At 36.3% G+C, this 22,626-nt stretch overlaps 1 protein-coding gene across 2 annotated transcripts in view; it reads left to right on the plus strand.

Moving 5' to 3' along the window:
• Positions 1-22,626, plus strand: part of CDK14 (cyclin dependent kinase 14) — a 248,669-nt gene that overhangs the window by 113,013 nt on the left and 113,030 nt on the right. For both annotated transcript variants that reach the window (XR_006414193.1, XM_044424804.1), the window contains exons 8-9: positions 9,748-9,871; positions 22,113-22,233. Coding sequence is in view for 1 of the 2 variants with exons in the window: in XM_044424804.1 (XP_044280739.1) it covers positions 9,748-9,871; positions 22,113-22,233 (245 nt within the window). In the remaining variant the exon portion in view is untranslated. The remainder of the gene's footprint in view (positions 1-9,747; positions 9,872-22,112; positions 22,234-22,626) is intronic.

The following is a 22,626-nucleotide window of genomic DNA, read 5'->3' on the forward strand; positions in this document are numbered from 1 at the left end:
ATATGAGAAGCAGATAGGCTCAGGCTACCTACTGGGAAATAATCATATTGTTTCATCTTGAAGTGGAATCCAATAAGTTATGCAGCATGTTTCTTTGAGACTGCCCAGATAGTGTTTTAATAGATTTCTTGTTCCTTAATGTTCTTTAACCATAAAAGCATCAGGAGTGCTATATAACACTTGACATATGCTACAATTTTTTATGTGTGAATGTAATTTTAGTTTATCCATGTTAAGCTCTTATGTTGCAATTTCGAAGGTGTTTAAGCATTCATTATAAGGAACTATTAATTAAAATAAGAATAAATAAATTACTTTAAAATAGTTATGTTGCATTTTATGTATGTTTTATATGCCAGTTTCATAGTAAACATGCCTATTTATTTTTGTATAAAAGTAAACATCATGTTTTCATTTGGGCCAGTACTGAACATGTAGGAAGAAAAAAATTCTTTATTAGTAGCCTAGTTTCATGGGGACACCTCTGTTCTAATTAGTAATCCATTTTTACTTCACATTTTCCATCCGAAAGTAATGGATTCCCTTAGGGCTTACTTGCAGAAAAATAATTGCAGATGAAATTTCCTTCTGACATATTTTCATCACAGTTCTGTTAAGGCCATGTATTAACTGAAATGATTTTGAATTTTAATAACTTGCTTACTCTTTGCATACCAATCAAATAATATTCAAAACAGGCAGTTTAATAAGGAAAAGTACCCTGTACTTGCATAATATAAAACTATTAAGGTATTTCTTGGCAGTGCATGTTTGAAACAATACCAAAATCATACCTACACTGCTATATTGTACCATATATTAAATATTAAAGGCCAAGACCTTTTTATTTAAACAATATTTTAACAACTTTTGATATTATCTGTTGGTTTTAATTTTACACCCAGGGTGAATCTGGATTTTATGTGCACTATTTATATGGTTTGTTTATTTATTGTATGGAAGCCGTCCCGAGGCTCATGTGAATGGGACGGCATACAAAAACTCCAAATAAATAAATATATAAATTCCAGCTCTGAAAATTTAGAGGAAGTAGCAATTCAATATGATAGCCTAGTTAAGATATAATTGGAAAGCATGTCTTCCTAGTCTGTGAATGCAGCATAATGAAACTTTGACATAAGCACTTTTCCATGTCTTGGTGCACTAGAGGAGCAGAATGAAAATACCCACACCATGTTCCTTTGAGGTATGAAGTTAAAAAATTCTGGCTTAACAAGTTAGGATCAAAACCATGGTTTGATCCTGGCTTTTTATCCCAATTAATAGTTTAAACAAACTACAGTTCTACAAGTTAGGATGTCATAGGGACTGTGGAAAAGCTTCCAGTATTCTCATGCACAAAAGAAGGGATTGAAAGGCAATACATGGTTTCCTGTAAGGTCTGAATGAGTCTACTGTGTATCTAAGTAGATACTAATATTTTATCAGTATCTTCATACTAATTGACACCAATATTTTTATTAGTGATTTTATATAATTCTCCCAGAATCTACTTTCAAAATCAGAAGCACAGTTACATCAGAAATGAAGCTTGGGACACCTTTGTGCAAGTAGTTCAAAATGTGCAGAAGAGGAGAGTGTGTGTGTGTATGTGTGTGCGCGCGCACGTGTGTGAAAACTTCAAGAAAATGTCAAGAAACTGATATTTACAGAGTTGAATACTCAGGTTGGAAATTAGAAACCAGAGTAAAAAGCCTTTGGGTATTTGTCATCTTTCCCTTTTTCCTCTGGCTGTCCAATATGCCATTCTGAGTGGCACATAAAACATGAGACATGTATTGAAGATTCTAAACCACAGATACTTTCCTGCTTCATCAGCAAGTGCAGGTGCACTTACTTAAGGCCACATAATTATGTTGGCATGCTAATATCTTCATTTCCATTTGGGTGACTTTTAAAGGTAAAAAGCCTTTACTACTTGGGCAAGGAAATCAGCAGAAGGCCACAGTCAACAGAGAATCCTTTTGAGGGGTGTCAGCTCCCCCCTTGAATTAGGAAAGATCTTATTGTGCACACACATTTTGGTTAGATAGTTAAAAAATGTGAAGCTTGCAGCTAAGAATCGACTAGGTAGTTCAAATGGGAAATGGTGTTTTGGCCCTTTTCATTTGGCTTGCCATAATAAATAGGTACACTGACATAAAAATAGAATAACATACTAGCAAAAGAATAATGGTAATGGTGCAAACTCTACAGAATTAAATGGCTGCAGTGATCCTTCTAAAGGACTGAAAGAAACGGTCAGCTATTCCTGAAGAGAGTTGTACAGAAAGTGCAAGATAGCTGCAAATTGTATATGTCAGTCTAATCTCTGATGGTCCAGGATATGGAACAGAAGATTCATTTGACTTGAAGAGATAGGCAAGTTGATAAAGGGCAGCAGTCTGATCCTTGCATGTCCCCGTAGAAGTATCTTCTGCCACCTAATGCTTACATTGTCAGTCTCTACAGTCCTGAGTGTTGTGTGTCACAAGTAGACAGCATAAGCCTTATGTGAATATGACAAGATAATTCAAACAGTCAAGATGAACTGCTTGCTACAGGGGAGGTTTCTGGAATGTATGTGGACTTGGGGTAGCAGGCATTAGTTTCTAAAACAAAAAGGATGATTGTTGTCATAAAAGTGTGGGTAGAATTTTAAAAATTAGCATTCATTTGGTGCTTGCTATTGACTTTTTTGCAGCACATATTTTCTGTCAAGAACATTATCCCATAACTAATGCTTACATTTCCTATCTGTTTTTGAAATATGGATAATTTCAGAAGTTAATGATCAATTTGGAAATTAACCAGAGTTAAAGCCTTGGGGTATTTGTCATCTTATAAATATTTATACCTTAAAGGCATAAGTAATTATATTTGAAATTACCCCAAAGCAATGAGGTGTTGGAAAGTGCTCAGAACATGGGAGTATTTCATTAACATTTATTATGCATCTTTTCTCATTTAAGTGAAAAGAAGCTGTTAAATATTTGAAGTATGTCTCTAGAAATAAACAAGAAATATAATATATTTTTCCTAGCTATAGTTTTTACAATAAATCTTGCTATTCAGATGCTGAATGGAAAGTTTATTAGCATACCTGCTTGTCTTACTGTAAAAGCAACAAACATATTTAAATCAGAGAACATCTTCCTGAAATTCCTGATATATATTGTTTATCCTTTGAAAAGATATTTGACACATGGTATCAAGATATATACTGCCGAGCATATTTCAGTAGAACTGAATAATGTAAATATAATTCTACTAGTTTTCCAATGCATGTACAAAAATGACATTATATATGTTTCATTTTCTACATCATAGTACATGGGTATAAATACATTTTATTCTATACTTATGTCCAGCTTAATACTATACCTCCTGTTTTCTTAGACTGATTTATAGAATATGATCAATTTTCATGTACGTGGGTTAAAGTGTTACACTGGAATGAGCAATCCATACAGCTTTTTCAGTCTTCCATCAATGGGCAGGACTCAGGAGAATTTTTTTCTCAGCAGGTTTTTTTCAGAAATGTTAGACATGTTAAGTTTCTATGTGGAAATGTCCATATGAACACTTTACAATCTACATGGAACTCTGTGTCCTGTAAGGAATACTTCTGAAATATCTGCCATTGTCACAAAAGTTGATGACAGTCATGTAGGGCTCCAATTTTCCCTTAGTTACACAGATATGCTAATCAGGATTATTTGCCCTTTAATGTAAGTTGATAAGTTGCAGTTTTCCATTGCTCTTCAGAAGACGAGCAGGTGCAGAGAAGGGTAGGATGATGTTATGCTAAATTAAGGTTGTTTCTTTCAGATGGCATTGGTAATTGATTTTTAAATAAGTCTTTTTGGTGATTAGACATTGAATATGTTATCCAGATTTTACCCTACTTATTTTATCTCCTCTAGTTAGACAGTAATGAATTAAAATATGCATAAACATGATAATTAAACAAAACTATTCTCTCACACTATTACACAGTATGTACTTCATGAACCATCCTTTTGGTATTCTGAACCTGCTGAAATGTATACTCAGTCTTTTCTTAACTAGGCTTGTATCAGTCAAGATGTCATTTTCAATACACAGGATTTTTAAAAGAATTAAAATAGGGAATAGCACATACAGTCCTAGAAATCTTAAGCAGGTTTGAAAGAGTCATTGATTATGAAGAAGTGTAGAAGAAGCTTTTAAGCTTGATTGTAGAAAAGTTCCTTACTTAAATTAGTTGCTAAGATTAACAGCACAGTAACAGGTTAGGGCACTGTATTCAGCCAATTCAGAATACTCTGTTATCATGACCAGTAGCTTCAAAAACTATCAAAGTAACAGCAAAGATTTTAAAACATCAAAGAAATATGCAGTATATTTAGTGCTTTAGGATCCATTTTTGTAATTGAGATGGTATAGGAGCATACATTTGGATCTTTGGAAAGACTTTTGTGTCATGGTCCCATTGTTGGAAGCTTATGTATGAAAATGCCCTTAAAGGAATTCCAGGAGGCTGAGCTTTTTTGTAGAAGCAGTATGACCCCTGTCACTCAACCTGTGAGAGTACAGTTCTGATAAGAGTAGGAAAAGCGGACAGCTCCTACTAATCATTCCTGGAAGCACACTGGAGCAGCCCTTACTGAAATGAAACTGCTCATGATATGAAGCATTATGCGGACTTGACACCATTCTCCCATTCTAGTAAAATTCCCTGGGATAGTAGGGGAAGGAGTGGATCAGCAACCCAAAATGAGCCCAGTTGCCTGTAAGTCCCACTGTGGATCATTTGACCAAAAACCAACCTGCCACAGCTTACTGCAGAGTGGGATGGCATGATATACTGACATGTCCATGGCCATTGTGACTAGTAGCCACTGATAGCTGTTTAAATTAATGTCCATCACCACATATTATGAAACTCCTGTGCAGAAGTACTTCATTTTATTTGTTCTGAATCTTATTTATTTCTCAGTGGATTGACAAAAAAGCAGCCTGTCCTAAGTGATGCATTGGGATACAACACCAGCTTGTTAAAACAGAACTTGCTGCAGATGCCATTCTCCAGTGGGAAGGATAGGAAGCCCTTTCACATGGAGGAAAAGTGATCTTCTTGAATTTGTGAGCCCTTGCATACCTTTCAGAGAGGGAAAGGAATGCAGATTATTTAGCACTGGAAATTATTCCCTCACCATTTTTTCTTATCTCAAAGGTTAGAGATCGCTGCCATTTTGCCCTTGCTGCATTCTAGCCCTGTGCCTTATAAGGAAAAGAAGAAAATTCCTTGCTCCGACGAAGTACGAGCTCAAAGCTTCCCTCCTTTCCCTTTCCTATTTACCTGATATTTTTTTCCAACTTATGCACAGTCATTAATCATGGATTAGCCCTGTGCATCATGAGAGGAATGAATGAAAAGAGGTGGTTGCATTTTCTGAAAATGGCGGAAGCAGAGTTGTCATTCTTCTCCATATAATACTGCAATTGAGTTAGGAAAGCTGTGGGTCTCCATGTAAAACTCTTGAGGACCTCTGAAGCAGTATCAAAAGGGGTTGCTCCTTCCCACTGTGAGGCAAATGACCCTTCCTCCAGCAGGATCCCTGCAGCTGTTTCCATCATCTCACCCTGCACATTATGAAGGAAAAGGGGCCCTGTTTTATTAGGAGGGGGAAAGTCAGAAAGAAGCCATCTTTCTTTCAGATATGTCCCCCAGAAAAAACAAATACAATATGTGGCTCTAGGCCTCATGAGGAAATGAAATTGGTGAATGTGGCTACTTTGTAAGCAATTCTTGTGTACCCAGTCAACAAAATAAAGTGGGAAGGGGAAAGGAAGGAAATTTTAAATTATTTCCTGTGACAGAACTAAAATAATATGCTGCCAAAACCTATATTCCCATATCACATCCTCATTTACTGTCACCTTTAATTATGAACTAATTAGAAACACCAAGAATGGGATTCAGAGGCTGCTGAAAACTCTGTTAGAGCATTTCATTTCATTTCATTTCATTTCATTTCATTTCTGTACTGTTCAAAGTTCACAAGAAATAAGACTAAAAGTACAATATAAGAAAATATTATATATAATACTGAACTTACAAAAATAAAAAATTAACAATACAATATTGCTGATAAAACAGCTGACACAAGCAAATGTTTCCATCTGTCTGCAATGTGTAATCTGAGGAGAGAGTGGAAAGAATCTAGTTCTTTCTGAGAGAGCTGATGTGTCTTTATTGAAGAAATTGCTGGTTTTAATGTGTTTGCCCTTACATTTTAATCATTGCTAACACATTGATATCACAGTCCATAAACCTTTAAATTGGTTTGACCTTCATATAGTACCATCCCCCCAAGACTCATTATTGCAAAGCAGTACCTCTGTTAAAGTGCAGTTGTCAAGGCAAAGCAGCAAAAGCATTTTCCCCCCTGTGGCTATCAAATGCAGTTTTCCAAACATTTAGTTCAGATGGATTCAGAGGACTTAAGTCCTTGAAAGAGAGCAAAAGAGCGAATATAAAGCTAAAGCAATACAATTATCTGAATATGTTTCTATTACCAGCATTTTTGACAAGATGACATTGATGTAATGCTTTCTGAAACTTTCAGAAAGCTTCAAAGTGACCACTTTACTTCACACCCATATGGTTGGTATGGTGTTAATTCCTTAAAACACCAGGCTGTATTTGTTTTTTGCTAACATCAAGATTTGTAATAAGTAGTAAAGGCAAGTTTTTGTATCCTTAATACATAACTCCCCTATCCTCCTTCAGATAGTGAGGAATAGTAGAGGTCACTTTATGAAGCGGCTCTCATGGAGCCCACTTATCTCACCCCACACTACCCAAAACCCATTTAGAGATAGAGATTCTACTTTACATGCTTAGCTTTGGGAAAGACAGTGGACACTTTTTTGTCTATCAATAGGGAAATGGTTATACTTCATTACCCTCTTCTCAAAGAACTTATTAGCTGTGTTTCCTCTGCCTTCTGATATCTGTTTCAAATGTGATTAATTTCCTATATGGAATCAATTAATGAAGAAAAAAATAAATTGCATGTAGACGTGTAGGGTCACTAAACATATTTTACTGTGTGTACGTGCAGCATACATTACCATGAAGCTATATCCAGTCAAAGTTTCCACAAATTAGGAAATCTGCAGTGAAAGACATGTATACAGTAATGTCAAATGTACATGATTTTGATGCTTTTTGCAAGATGAAAGTTCTGTCCATGTAGGAAGTTGCCACCAATTATATTTGAAGTGGCCCTTGACTTTATGTAGAGATAATCCAAAAGGCTTTTGTAAGTGTAGCATTGGAAATGGGAAAGGGCAGCAACAAAAGGATAAGATTAAGATCTTTGGGTACTGAAGGCCAAGGGCTGATAGTTAATAAGGAAAGTGTTTCTTTTCCCTGCCACAGGATGCTTCCCCTTGTTTTTACTGTTGCATGAGCAGAGAAAGCGGCTAGTTCTTCTTTGTGGTCTCTGTGCATCACACATATGGACTCTGTGCCTGTGTGGGGCCTGTTGTCAGGAGTATTTCCAAGCTAGATTTATTCTGGTGGGAACCCCTTGGTGTATCTAGGAGAGGTTCCTACCCCTTTCTTCAACTGTCTTCCAACCACCATTGTGGGTGCCTTGGTACTTTCCTTTATTGATATCTGTGCTGCTTCTACTTATTTTCTTTTGGATGCAGTGTTGGCTAGTGCAACTGACAGATGTCTCTCCACTTGTCTTCCTGCTTGGGAAGCCATAGGTGGATACGTTCCATGCAGTCTCTGCATGTGGTAACACCACATCCTTGCAAGAGAGGTAGCTACACTGATATAAAAAAGAGCTATGTGCTCTACTCCCAGTGTCAAAGAAGGACAGTGGCTTCCACCCAATCCTTGACCTCAGAGATGTCAGCTTCTTCATTCCACCAAAGAAGTTCTGAATGGTTTCTTTACAAAACATTCTACCGTTGCTGCATAAGGAGACCAGTTTGGCTTGATTAACTAGAAGTATTTCATGTCATGATCCACAAGGTCTACAGTATGACAGGTACAGCACCTCCTTGAGCTCATGGCGGTAACAGTTGTGGTCGTCTCATTTGTCAGGCTTTGACTGTGTCTGCTTCAGCTGTGGCTTGTAGATGCATACGAACCTCAGCATGATTCGGATTGGAATGAGTATGAGAGTGTGGATTCAGTAATCCCTGGTCAGGAACTGCAAGAACTTTGTGTCTGTTGTCTGGCTGGAAGGTTTTCAGAAAAGTATTTTTATATAACAAAAGTATTTTTATATAACAGAAAATCAGTTTTGTGCTATCTTTTCAAAGTAGCTTGTGTTCAAAATGCCATCTGAAGGGCAGAGACAAGGTGTTACCTTATTTCCTTTTAATGTATTTACTTTATTCATTGCCCTTGTTTTTCCTCAGTACCACGGAGACATTGAAAGGAGCCCCCGTGTCTGTCTGTCCCTCTCCCCCTCCCCCCTCTCCCCTCCCTCGCCCCTCTCCCCCTCCGTGTGTGTGCACACAGAGGAAAAAGGAAATTTAATTAAACCTCTTTGGCTTCACTAGCATGACATTTCTGTACTTTCATGTCATGTTTATTTTCTTCCATAATCAGATTTCACAATTTCATACAGGTGCTGGACTGGTAGCTAATTAGGGACTATTTCATGTTGGCATATTGATTCTGAGAATTCTAATGATCTAATATTTCTGCACAAACAAGAGGGCATCACTGTTTGCAAATAGCTCAACTGCTGAGTTAACTACAATTTCTCACATTGCTTCTATCTCTTCTATTTCTTTACTATTTACAGTATTTATATCTAGTAACAATAATGTTTAGTAATGCTTTTAAAAAAAGTAACATTAAAACTCTTGCTGGTGAGTAGGAACTGAAAACAGGACAGCACTGCTGCCTGCCTGACCTCCCAAGGCGGGGAAATCCATATTATGTTATATAATGCATTAAAATTTTGCTTGCCTAGGAATAATAATGTTACAACTGTTTTACAGGAAATTTATTACTGTCTTGGTGACTGGCATGCTGAAGTAACTCTTGTGAAATAATAGCATTTTACCAGCATGCAAGAGTGATATTCATAGTCTTTTTGACAAGTGCCTCTCATATGATTCTTGAATTTTAGTACGTTATAAAAGCACACAATGAGTTTCTTGTTAAAAATATTAGACTATATCTAATATCATAGCCTGCCTGTCTTGAAAAGTATTTTACAAATAAAAAGCCTGCTTGGGTTAGATATTTAGGCTCTTTTTCTTGTATAAAGTATTCAAAAATAATAATTTTGGTTTATTTATTGCATTTTTTCCAATTTTGCGTGCTGCTTGGTTTTTTCTTTGCCTTGGCACTGTGTTTGTGCACTCCTCTCTCTTAATATGCTGTTATTTCCTATAATTAGCAAAGATATACAACTGACTTCTATCCACCCTTTAATCTCTATGAGCAAGCAGAATATAACTGTGGCATCATAGGGATTCACTGTACTGTTTGTAACTATTGTGAATTGTTAAAAGCAGGTAAATGCAGTTGGGTACAGTGAATAAAATGTTGCATCTTTTCCTACATATTCATAATTGTTCAAAGAATCTCATTTTTTAAATTATGCCTGTGGATTGCAAGGAACTGTTTAACCCGTATGCAGATGCCCTGCTTTTTGTGTTAGGAAGCCAATAGAGTACATATAAGTATTAATAAAGATAATGTTTTCCCCTCTTTTTCAGTTATTTTTATTTCAATTGCTGCGAGGACTTTCGTACATCCACCAGCGTTACATTTTGCACAGGGACCTGAAACCCCAAAACCTTCTGATCAGTGACACTGGGGAGTTGAAGCTGGCAGATTTTGGTAGGAAAGCAATTAATTACAGGATTTATTTTATCATGATGTGGGAAATGTCAAGAGATTGTCTAAGCAACTTTCATTTTAGTCACAAGTTGTCTGTGGCCACCGTAATGGTAGATACAATGGAGCAGGTACAAAGTAAACACTTAATATAGTAAATGATAAAGGAAATTTGAAAGACAGAAAACTGTCCACATTTAATCCACCTCAGTACTGGGAAGAATGTTTGAATATGTAGTTGGAAACATCCTAGTTATGTCCATGGTATTTAAACTAAGAAAATATGTTATAGCAGATAGGTATAACCTTTTTTGTAAAGGTATGGGATGTGGGTTATAGTAATCTCTCTCAATATCCATTACACTGAGAAAACAACAAAACATTTCAAGTATATAGACAATGGTACTTTGCTATCTCTGGTGGCTATTTTCCAGTAATAGTATATTCATGCTGTCAATAGTGTGCTGGTTTTTTCTGTCTTTTAAATTGTGTTTAATGAAAACAAGAAAATTTGTAATTCGACTGGTATAAAGATTGTTATCACATACAAATACAAATGTAAATATAGGTGATTGATTTTATTTACGTGTAGTTAGGATGCCAATAAGAAATCTAGGTTTTCTTACTGAAAAGGCTTACCTTTTCTTTGCAGTAGATATGACCAAGATCTTTCAGTCCCCGAGGAGATCTTCAGATTTCCAAAAGTCAACAGAACAACCCCTGTTTTTAATTCAGGGTCAAGCACACTTCATCTCTGGCATTCTTAACTTCCTCTGGGCTAACAAATCAAGTACACAGAGTTTAGCACTTTTGGAAAATTGTTTTTCTTGGATAAACATGCTAGGGGGGAAAAGTGTTCATGATTACTGGAATGTTTTATTGCATATGGATTTTTGAGTGTGGATAATAACCTGCTCTTCCTTTAGTTTTTGAAAGTAAAAGAACAAGGCGTAACTGTTTTTATCATGATGATTTGTCTGCAGCAAATTAAAAAGAGTTTATGAAGAGGGATCTAGCATTCAAAAGCAATGAGACAGGGACTGGATTTTTAATAAAATTAAAAAATGCTAAAACACAAGTTTTTAGAGCAATGTTTGGTATAGACATCCGAAACAAATGCTACTAAACAAAGTCGGCTAAGACACAGCCACCTCCTGATAAAGTTTCTAGAGAGGAATGTGAAGAAGGTGACGTTGCCACCCTGCTGTTTTTCATTGCAGTTATCTCAGCAGATTAAGTGGTTTGAGTAGTAGCAGCTGATACAGGATTCTATCAGAACTCTCCAGGGATACATCAGTTCTATTAATGTTTGTCTTAAATTGATGGAGTAAAAAATTAATACACTGGAATATCAGGTGACACCTCACAAGACATAAATTGTAGCTTTTCAGAGTATAAAATCTTGTGCTGGTATTCTGGAAATTTTTTCTCCAAGAGGTAATTTGTATGTCCTTAGACTTCAGGTGCAGTCTACACAGCCTACTCAGATCCATTTGGCAGTTTATGAATCATGTTTATGCATGAGTTACTGGTATTGCCACTGGATTTTTAACTTGATATTAAGCAGGCTTATGTTCCCATTTCCATGCTAGTGTCTAGAGTAAGCCCTGTTAATTTTCAGTTTCTTCTTTAGCTTCTGCTTTAGAACATTTGTTCTGTTCAGTCAGACAGAGAAGGGAGCTTCAGTGGGTTCTGCCATCAATGAGATCATGCTTTATCTGGATTACCCAAGGAGGTTTCAGATTGAGAAGATAATCGCCTAATGTGAGAATCTTGGCATGATAGTTTTGTTTGCACTATCATGATCAATACCCAGCAATATTTTGAACCAACTATCAGAATCATCAAAGAAATAATCCTCTCTCATGACAGCAGGGTCATTTCTCAACAGATTCCTTATACTTTCTACTCCCTTTGCTGCTTTTACTGTAGGAGTTGAATTTGGCTTTTGGTTGTCAGCTATTAGTATCTGTTTAAGCAGTTAAAGTTCAGAACATTTGGCCACTGCTCTTTTTGATCCATTTTATCCTCTCTCCTATTTTTCTCTTTTCCTTCAATTTTCCCTGACACACACACACACTTTCATATATTTCTTATATTTACTTAATATAGGTTATGGGCACAATCCTCCTAGCATTTTCAGGAGGGATGCTTAAGATTGCTTAGCTCCAAGATCTTGCAACTGGAGAGTTGGGACTCTGAAACTGAGTCCTCCATCTACGGGGTGGAAAGAACTTTGTCCACAGCCTTTTTTGGAGATCAAAAAATTGGCTAAAGGGCATGCTGGGATTAGGGAGGAGAGGAGGCTGGGGATAAAACTTTATATTATGTTTAGATGGTATCCTACCTTCCTTCTTTCTCCCTTTCCATTGACACCATTTCATCTTGATAGCTGCAAATGGTGTTGAATGAATTGCAAGGTATGAGAGATTGTTGCTACTGCACCCTCATGACTTGGATTGGATATACGTAAGCTTCTGTGTTTTGAGGTTTACATGCATTGAGCACAGACAGCATTGGATTTCATCCTAAATGTACTTAATACACAGGCAGCATGGAAAATAAATAAAACAGCTTTACGACAGATTAAAATACTTTCTAAAATGCCGACTTTTGGGTTAGTACATGTATTTAATAACTGAATAGAGGCCATTCTCCTTAGCCACGCTCTTTACTGGGGTACATCATCATCATCATCATCTTGCAATATAGTTTATAGGGCGGGGGTTTAATGCCATTTTCATGACATTCTTGTGACCTTTTCTGAAGAGTCAAATGGTATAAGACTTACATTACAGGCTGAACTGGGTTTGGTGGATGCTTGTATTCTACCTTTCCATCATAATTACTTTTGATTACTTTTGATTATATTTTGTTTTCTACAAAGTGAATAAAAACCTGGACTTAAAACTATAAAAAATGCTCAAATATTTTACTCTCCAGAAATGCGGTCTATATGGCACTCTTTCTACAATATGTTAGTGGACTTGTATACTTAAGCATTCTACTGGGCAGGGGTGTAGTTCGATTTGGCTTTTTTTGTCATGATGTAATATTGATTTTATCAGTCTGTGGGTGCATATTTGTGAGTGAAGTGAGCCAAATCATGAAGGCAGTTTACATTTTCCATTGTTTCATTAGATTAATAACTCACTTGGCAGTATTTCTTTCTTGGGCCTGACAAATCCCAGTTACTCCTCCTCTAGACAGGTCAAGCAGAGGCACAACAGCTTGTCATGCTGATAAAATTCCAATGAAATGAAAACAGATGAGAATGAAAGATATGGAAGCTCTAGAAACTGGGCTAGCATTTTGGAGCATGCATTACCGTCAAATACAGATGCCTGCTGTGTAGGTGCTGCTTGAAATTGGTACTTTATTATCTTTTGCAAGAGTCAGTTTTATGTTCTCATTATTTTAGGCCTTGACTACAAGCTCGGTAGCAGCTTGTGGCTGCAAATAATGTAGAAGTATTTATAAAACTTCATTATAAAATCCATATGTGGATCATGCACTGAACCCATTGCTGGTCTAGCTGCAATGGCTAGAAGGGATCTGTCTTGGCATGATTTCACAGCTAATTTTAAACTCAGCACTTGAGAAAAAGTTCTACAAGTTGCACATTGTGCTCTTTTCCTTTAGTCTTGCAAATTAAGATATGTTAGTAGCCCTGGTTTGATAGGTTTGATTGAATCCAATCCTAGACCAAACTAATAAATTATAAACTGATGATAAATTTAAACCATTTTAATTGGTTTAAACCATTTAAATTGGCAGTAGATTGGTTTCTGCACAATCTACTGCCAATTTTCTGGATACAAGTATGTCCCTCTCCTGCAGTTCCTGAGGGTATGACAACAGATAGATTCTGGTCCATGGGAGAAACCATTTTAATATTTCAAATATTTATTTATTATATAATTTAAAATATTTATTTATATTTAAATATATTTAAGCTTTTCTTAAAGAAAAACTGTGTCCCAGTGTTCTACAACAAATTTCCATGGCATGTACAAATCTTACAAACTGCTCATTGACTAAAAGGAGTTTTGGAATGCTTAAGAATTATTGTCCCAGTGAAAAAGATAAAATGAATTTCTGGAAAGATTTATGAGCTGAATCACTAATGTGTGATTTTATTACATTAATAAAAACAAATATATGAAGGTATATGGTCAGTAGTGAGGATTAATGGACTCTGAAAAAAAACAGTTCCATAGAGGTAGGGTGATCCTGTATCCCCAGTGATATTCGTCTTTGCAGTAGAGCTGGTGGTGGCTACAGTAAGAGAAAATATTAATATGATTATAATAAGTATAAAAATAAACAATATAAAATGAATTTTTATATGGACAATACATTTCTTTTTCTTTAAAATCCAATTAAAAGTATAGAAAAAGTATATTTAAAACAAATATTGAAAGATTTTAATTGCTGCACAGAATTAAAAATGTGTCAAATATAAGTTAATATGTATAATATCACTTTAGAAGAACAAAAAAAAATTACAATATCCAATGTAGATAATGTACAATAGTTTTAAATATTTAGGAATTACGATAACAGAAATACTAATCAATTTATAAAGATTATAAGAAAGTTTTCAGTTTCATAAAGGAAAAATTTCATAAAGAAAAAAATCAAATGGGATAAATTAAATGTATCTTAATTGGATAAGCATGTGATAATAAATGCTAATATATTACCATTTTTAAATTTCTCTCTCAAAATATAGCTCTATATTTAGATGATTAAAAAATTCCAGCATAATTTTTTTTAAAGTTTATAGTTGTGCTTAAAAAAAAAAGTTTAAGATTTATAAACACTGTACAATATAGACCAGTTCCAAAATGAGGATTGGCAGTACCAAAGTTAATAAAATATTATGAGGATTTTAAGATACTTCATACTCTTAAAATGAATAATGGACTGACTGGATTCTGATAGAAGAATCTAATATACTAATTTTGCTCTCACATTGGTTTTTACCAAAACCTTATTTAAAAATTATTTGTAGTGAAGGGAGGGGCCTGCTAATGTAAAGTTATGTGATTCTTGAACCATTAAATGGTTCTTGGACTGTATCAGTCTAAATTGCTTACAGCTGAAGACAGGTTGGCATTGCTCCATTCCCAAGACAGGGGAGCTAAAAACCCATGACTTTGTGGGGGGGGTGATTTTTATTTTATGAGATGTGTCACCCTATGATCAAAAGCTGAAGTCCTTTTACCTTTAAGGTAAGAAGGTAAAAGCAGATTTACCTTCTTTAAGTATAGTATTGTTTAGGGTAATTTTTACTTCTCTGCTATCATAAGGAGTTTGCATGCTTATGATCAGAATATTGGAACCTGTTGATATTTATAATCTTGCTGCCGTGTGCCTGCCCCTTTCCCTTTCTTATCTTTATCCAGTCACCCTATTCTACTTTTCATTTTAAAAAACTTTTCTTTAACCTGGTTTGGTGTCTGTGTGAGTTGTGGTGCTAATTCTGGTCTCATGGCCAAGGGGCCGGAGTTTTGTCCTTGAGTTTTGTCCAGCTGTGGTAGATCAGAGAGGTTTTCTCTGGGACACGATTATATTATTGTATTGTAGAGCTTAGGTTTTTTTTTTCAGGGAGTCAGTCTCATTCATTCATAAGACTACTATTGAGAAGGAATATGCTAATAACATAGGAGACAAAATGACTTGGACAAAGAATCTAAATGTTAGTATATCAGAAGAGTCATGAGCAAGAATATCGTCCTCACGTCCTTATATGTCTGTGTTGGTTAGGTCTAAAAACAGTCTGTAGGTGGCATGTGTGCACTTCAACATTGCATACAACTAATATTGATGGTTTTTGGAGAAACTTTGACTTTAGGGGGTTCAATTGAACAAATGTGGGTATTTTGTCCAAAGATCAAATCTTTTGGCACAAAGTAATACAGTGACTGGATAAGGTAACAGCAAACGATGACTGCTAATGAAACATTATTACGCTTTTTCATTGTTTACTAGGGTTAATAAGGAGCTGTGTTGTAAAGAATTGGTGGTAGCACTTTTAGAAGCTGTGAGAGCTGAGATTGCAAAATCTTGGAAAAATGCCCTAGGGCTCTCATTTTGGAAATACCTTGATAGAGTATGATCAGTGACACTAGCAGAGAAACTAACCTGTCACTTTTGTCTAGCTAGAGGGGAAATAAAGATAATTTAGTAGCAATATCATATGTATTCCTAATGGCTTTTTGAGGACTTAATGGAGAAATGTGCGCTTCAAATTAATCAGCTTTATTTCTAGGGTAGTAGATTTAAAACTGGCATAGAAACACACTAATTAATAATTGATACATCACTTGTATTTTATAACTATATATGTAATTTAACATTTAAAAATTATCAATACGTATTTGAGTACATAATGTAGTAATGCAGATATGAGGAAATGCGTTCAGCAATTGTTTGTCTGTGGGAAATTTCTGGTACTATATTGGATTATATTTTTCCTTAAAATGTTTCCCCCTTGCCAAGCCCAAGGTGCTATAGAAATAGGGTTGCACCTGTTAGTTCTTAATGCAGTGGGAACAAATAATTGGTAGTTGTCATGCCTAGATGCACTTGTCCTCCCTAGATGCATTTCAGCTGGGGGGGAGGGTTGCCCCTGATAAGCACCACTATGCAAACATTATCCTTCGTATCTGACAGAAATGCAGAGTATGCCCATGCCAAGTCCTCAGGTATTTGTCAAGTTTTGGCAAGGCATTTAGCAATTAACAATACTATTGTGCCTTTCTGTGCTAAAAGGTGCATCTCATTCTCCAAGCATGTACTCCAGAGCTTGAAAGTGAGTGAGATCTGAATGATCTGACAATTCCATTAGCCTCCACTCAGGATACAATATCATCAACATTATTATTAACATTTCTCAACGTTCTGTAGCCAAAGTGCTCTGGGTGTTTCACAACATTAAGTCACCCATCCAAATTTCAACCTGGTCTGACCTTGCTTAGCATTCAAGATTTGGCAGAATCAGATATTTCAGGCTATACAGAAGCCATCTCCAAAGTAATTGAGGCTGCTAGGAAGGCTTTGACAGGGTGACCTTAAGAACTGAAGGGGTTTTATTGAAGATTTTTGGCCGCAGTGTCTGCTGATCATATCTTGACCAACAGCATTTTAGTTTTTAGCCTATGAAGAGTTCCCTCAATGTATACCCTCCAAAGAAATTTCTCACCCCACTCTGGAGTCTTCCAGTGGTCCTTAGTGGACTACATTGCAATCAGGGTGGATTAAAAACAGGGTTTAAAAAATTTATTCAATATTTTTATTTAAATTAGTTTTTCAAAAAAAAATGTTTTTTGTGGAAAAAATTCTATCTAAAAATAATTTTCTATTTAAGATACATTATAGCCCAAAGGTTCATCATGAAATAAGGGTTAGTTTTTAATTGTGTAGTATGAGGCTGCATATTCATGCAATGTTTACAATTTTTGGTAAATGAATTATATTAATCCATTCACAATATCATGCTGTTCCAGAGATTTCTGCAAGATTATTATACACTTTTTCTGTCAAGAAGGTATTATCACAGATGCTTTGTTTCACTGTTCTCAAAAACTGAATGTATGTCTGCAGAGATCACATACCTCTTCTTCACAGGAAAAAATGTTATAATATGAACAGAGTTGAGAACAAGACCTTAATCCCATTGTTCCTTCACAAATCTATGTACACCTAATCAACCCCATACCACTTAAGTGCTAAGTTTCAAAAAAAAAAATCAATGAATAGAAAAGGATTGTTGAGAGTGGAATAGATCTGCATAAGAAACTAAGTGTGAGGAAGGAAGGGCAAGCAGTAAAAATGAAAGAACACTTTTGAGTAGAATATTTTACAAGTCTTTGGATCTTTTTGTGGTTTATCATATTAGTCTTTCCCTGGAGAAGAAAACATAATGGCAGCAGACTGTAAAAGAGACCCAGTTTGGGAATATTTTAATGAAGTTCCTCTACCTATGGGTAAGGCAGGCATGTATGCAAATTATGAAGAAAATCATGATTTAAATCTAGTCTTACCAGTGATTTAAATCATGACTTAAATCAAATCCACCCTGACTACATCAATTTCAACCTTTGGCCACCTTGAGTCTTTAGTTCTGTATATTAACAGTTGAATTTCTAATAGCCATCATGTTTGCCTACTATTCTACTAAGCTGTACACATTCATACTTGGTCCTTTACAGAGATTAGATAGTTCTCAGGTGTTATGGCGCCTCTGAGCATTGTATCATCATGTGTGGCTTTATATTTTAAGGACATATTTTTTCAAATTAGAGATATAATTCTACTTATGTAATTTTTGAAACGCCTCTGGAGTAAAAAATTGACAGAACATTCCCAATCTGGAACATATGTTTATAAATGCTAAAGTTCCTTTTTCTGATCAATTCCCTTATCAAAGTCAAGGCCTAAGGCAGTGGTCAAGACAATTATCCTCTTGAAGCCTTGTTCATTTCTTACATCACAATTTACAAAGTGCAGGCTTCAGCCTTGTCTGAGTATTTATAAATCAAGTTATTTGGGAACATATATTCACTGGATCAGGAAGATCAGTGCTGGTGGTTTCTATAAATGTTTTCCTTTCTGATCTCTATGTGTACAGGATGGAACCACTCAAAACATTTGGGTAATCTGAGCTTTATTAGCTGCACATTTACAACGATGAGAACAAAAGAGGCTATCCATTGACTTTTGGATCATTAGGGGTTTCAGATAATTGTAGTTTGTATTTTTCTTTTAACAGACATCAGTTACTACATAATGTGGAAAACTTAGTACACAGAGGTTGATGTCAAGTATTCTAAATTAATAAATGCTAGATAATGAGTACCCATGGCATTCTGTCCTTGTATTCATCAGCACAGATTAGAATAAATGCTGATTTTGTAAACTGCTGTTGAAAGTGCATTTCTCCACAATTGTATGCAGAAAGGATTGGTTAAAGTGTATTAAGAAATATATAATTGGCATTAAGTGATCTTGAGTATGCATTGTGTGTAGCATTTATAGCACTGAGGAAGTATACAAAACAACATAAATGGCACAGCATCTTCACCTATTATTTTGTTGAGGATTTGTGTTGGGTTTCTGATAGGCTTGTCAATTAGGTGATGTGCCTTGACTTCTAACAACTGCCTCATTGTTATCTTGTTACTGTAAAGAATTGAGCTATAGCAGCAGGGTGCCTTTTTAGTGACAGTTTTATCTGCCGGAACAACAGTTCACACAACTGACATAAAGCTGTCCATATAATTTTCAGACCAAAAGTGAGAGCAAATATTACACGCTCTCCTAGATTTCTTTCCTATTAACTTTTGACTTTATTTTTGACCCAGCCCTTAAAATTAAAAGTTCTGATGATCACTAAAACAAGCAGTACTGTCTTTCAGAAGAGTGAATGCATGGCTTCCTATGGTGTAACCATGGAAACAGACAAGGAATCCTTAAACAAAATGATTGCACATGCTGTGCTAATTAATCCTGTCCTACAGCTTTCCTTCAGTCAGAGAAAGCAGTTAGATAAATTTTGCATGAATAAGCATGTTTGGATGTACAAACAGTATGAAACACGTTACAGTGTCTAGGTTATCACTCAAATAAACCTAATGCTATAAAAATCCCAATGCTATAACTTATACATCACATCCAAAGCTGAGTTTCCTTGGAGTTTTTCAGTTAATAATAAAAAGTTAAACAATTATTTGATACTTTGTTTGTGTCCTGTGTGGTATCTGTTATGAGCTGAGCTTCTTGTTCCAGGCAATATCAGCCTAAACAGTGTTTCTTTGTTTAATAAACTTTATTGTTACATTTGAGCCTCTGAGCATACACAAGTGAAGTGTTGAACCCTTTCTATTGTTTATTTCCCTGAGCTCTCTTTATGAACCCACCTGTGTCTCACCCCACTGTGAAAACAGGCCCTCATCGACTCCTCCATTTGTGATCCTAATTGGGCTTTTCTCCAGTGAGTTGCCCTCCCTCACCCTGCAGTATTTCCCTGTTCCCTCAACCCTGTATACTGGTTCCCCCATCTACCCTTGGGCGAATCTCCCACACTGGAACTTCCCGTTAGGTCTCATGATCTTGAATTGCAGCTGGGGTCTGAACCATTTCATAAATAGTCTCATCAGCGTAATCTGAATCAGCACAGGAAGGCTCCCAAGAGCTCCCCTGAAATTTGACAGGACACATGCATGGCAGTATCTAACTAATTTACATGGAGGCTCAGACTTTATAATTACATAGTAATTGCACCTTTCTGAAATATTCCATTTCTATGTTTTTTTACTTGGTTGTTTATCTTGGGGCAGGAAGAAGCAAGATGAGATCTACAGATAGCTAGATCTACTGATAAACAGAGCTTTCCCCAAGAATATATTTAACTATTTTTTCACATTTCTGCTAGACGTATCACAGATGATTGCTTCAGTTTCAGCAAATTTACACCAATTTTAATTTAATTCCCTTTTGCAACCTTTCCCCAAAGTGTGGCTGTTTTGGTCTCATTTTTAGGAGTGATTCATAGCCTTAAGCTCTGTAAATCAACAACAGTGTCGCTGTGAGTGTCAACCACAAAAGCCCCATTTATTGCCAAAAGTGATGTCTTCATTTGCCTTGGCAGGACCCATGAAAATTGGAAATGTGGAAATTTACTCATGATGGCCTCCTTTTAGGTAATTTTTGGATTAGCACACACTCTATCCTCATTTTCAAGAGGTGGCACGCATGGGGGAGGAGCCGAAGGAATGTTTATGCTGCAGCAGTCTCCTGGCAGTCTTCTGCACTGGTTAGGATAGGCTTTTGAAAACAAGGCAAGCACATGAAAGAGTGAGAGGTAATCTCTTACAGAGTGTTGCCAATATGAGAATGAAACAGACCCATGCAAGTCAGTCTCCTGCCTTCTATGGTCTAAGAAGATAGGGCCAACATGCATGGGAAGGTTGGGATTGGGTCCGGCATTGTACCATCACATACCCCTTTGATGCTCTGTGGTACCCCATTCAGGTATAGTTGCCTGATTTCTGGGTTATTTAGATTCTTTTCTGTTCGCACTCCCTGATAGAATACAGCTGCACCTTCATTTTTACATTAGATTCCTGGCAGTAGTTTTATGTTTTAAAATGTTATTTACTTTTAATGAGTGCATTTCTGTATACCTAGGGAATCCCCTGAGTGTGTGGTAGCCCATTATCTTTTTTGGGGGGGGGGGTGACCCTGTTTTGTTTCCAGCTAATAAGCACTCAAGTATATTAATTCACTGTTAGAGGAAATGGTAACTGTATTCCTTGGAGATGCACAGAGTGATAATTTTATTGCCTAGCAGTCCTTTGAACTAGGTTTAATACAATATAGTGCCTTGCCCAAGGCTATTCATTCTGTCTCACAGGTGAGTATGGTTGAATATGTTTTCTTGCAACAGCCAACCTCAACAGCCTAGCTCAGGGGTCTTAAACTCGCGGCCCGCGGGCCAATTGTCGGGATGGGTGGGGCACGGGGGAGGGGCCCTGCGGCCTTCAAAGTGCTGGCGGCGCCCAGGCCGGCTGCGGGATGAGCGGCCCACCACCACTGCGGTGGTGGAATACTTGATGCGGCCCGACCTCACCCAGACTCTACTTCCATTGGCCCCCAAGTAAGTTGAGTTTGAGACCCCTGGCCTAGCTGCTACCCTGAAACAGTTATACCACAGTAAGGATGTTTAATATTAGAAGGTTCGTGGAAAATTACATGTTGGGTTTTCTAGTCTTATGCAATGAAATAGAATGTGTCTGAAACATTTATTTAGCATTTTTTCTTATGTAGATGAAGATGTGATGTTTTCCTTGGAGCTATTTACCTCACTACCTAGATTTGTTCTAGCTCTTAATGTTTAAGGATTAAAGAGTTTCAGTTTTATATTCACTGGTATTCATCCAGTACATTCTTTCTCCTCTTTTAATGTGTAACTTTAGGTCCTGTTCGTAAATGAACACATGGCAACCCTGTCATTATCAAAAAGTAGTAATTCAGTTCCTTGCTGTTTTGAGTCACCAGTTTGTTTTGTGATGTGCTGAATGATAGAAATTGATATTTTTTTGTAACTTAAGACACAGCCAGAAAAAACAAATTCTAGCCTTTCAAGCAGTCACATGTGCAACAGCCCTTTTAAAGATCTAAGGTGGTCCTTATGTTTTTATATGCTTATTTCTTTGTGTTTTTCTTTGCTGTTTAGGACTTGCAAGAGCCAAATCTGTTCCCAGTCATACATACTCTAATGAAGTTGTTACCTTGTGGTATAGACCTCCAGATGTCCTCTTAGGCTCAACAGAATATTCCACCTGCCTTGATATGTGGTAAGAATGCAGTATTTTTACAAAATGCATATATTTTGCTATTTTAACTTTGACTAGTTTAGAGAAAGACATGTTTGACAAGTTAAGCTATAATCTTACACACATTTCAGAAGGAATTAAGTTCCAATGAATTCTGTGGGGTTTACTTTGGAAGAGACATGTTTTGCTCTGAAAGACACACAGTACAAGATACTATGTTTACATACTTGAATTTCCAGACACTGTGTGAGTTTGCACATCACTCTTAGCTTACCCTGGATTATTTGTTTGCTGAACTATTCATGATGCACCAATGAGATAATACGATTCACTGTGGCTTGGTCTGCCTCTCCTTCAGCCTCAGTCCTTCAGCTGGTATCCTATAGAGTTGAACTCACCTTGTCTATTCCTTCC

This window comes from Varanus komodoensis, unplaced genomic scaffold (assembly GCF_004798865.1).
Source record: "Varanus komodoensis strain SLA01 unplaced genomic scaffold, ASM479886v1 scaffold15, whole genome shotgun sequence".
Taxonomy (NCBI): domain Eukaryota; kingdom Metazoa; phylum Chordata; class Lepidosauria; order Squamata; family Varanidae; genus Varanus; species Varanus komodoensis.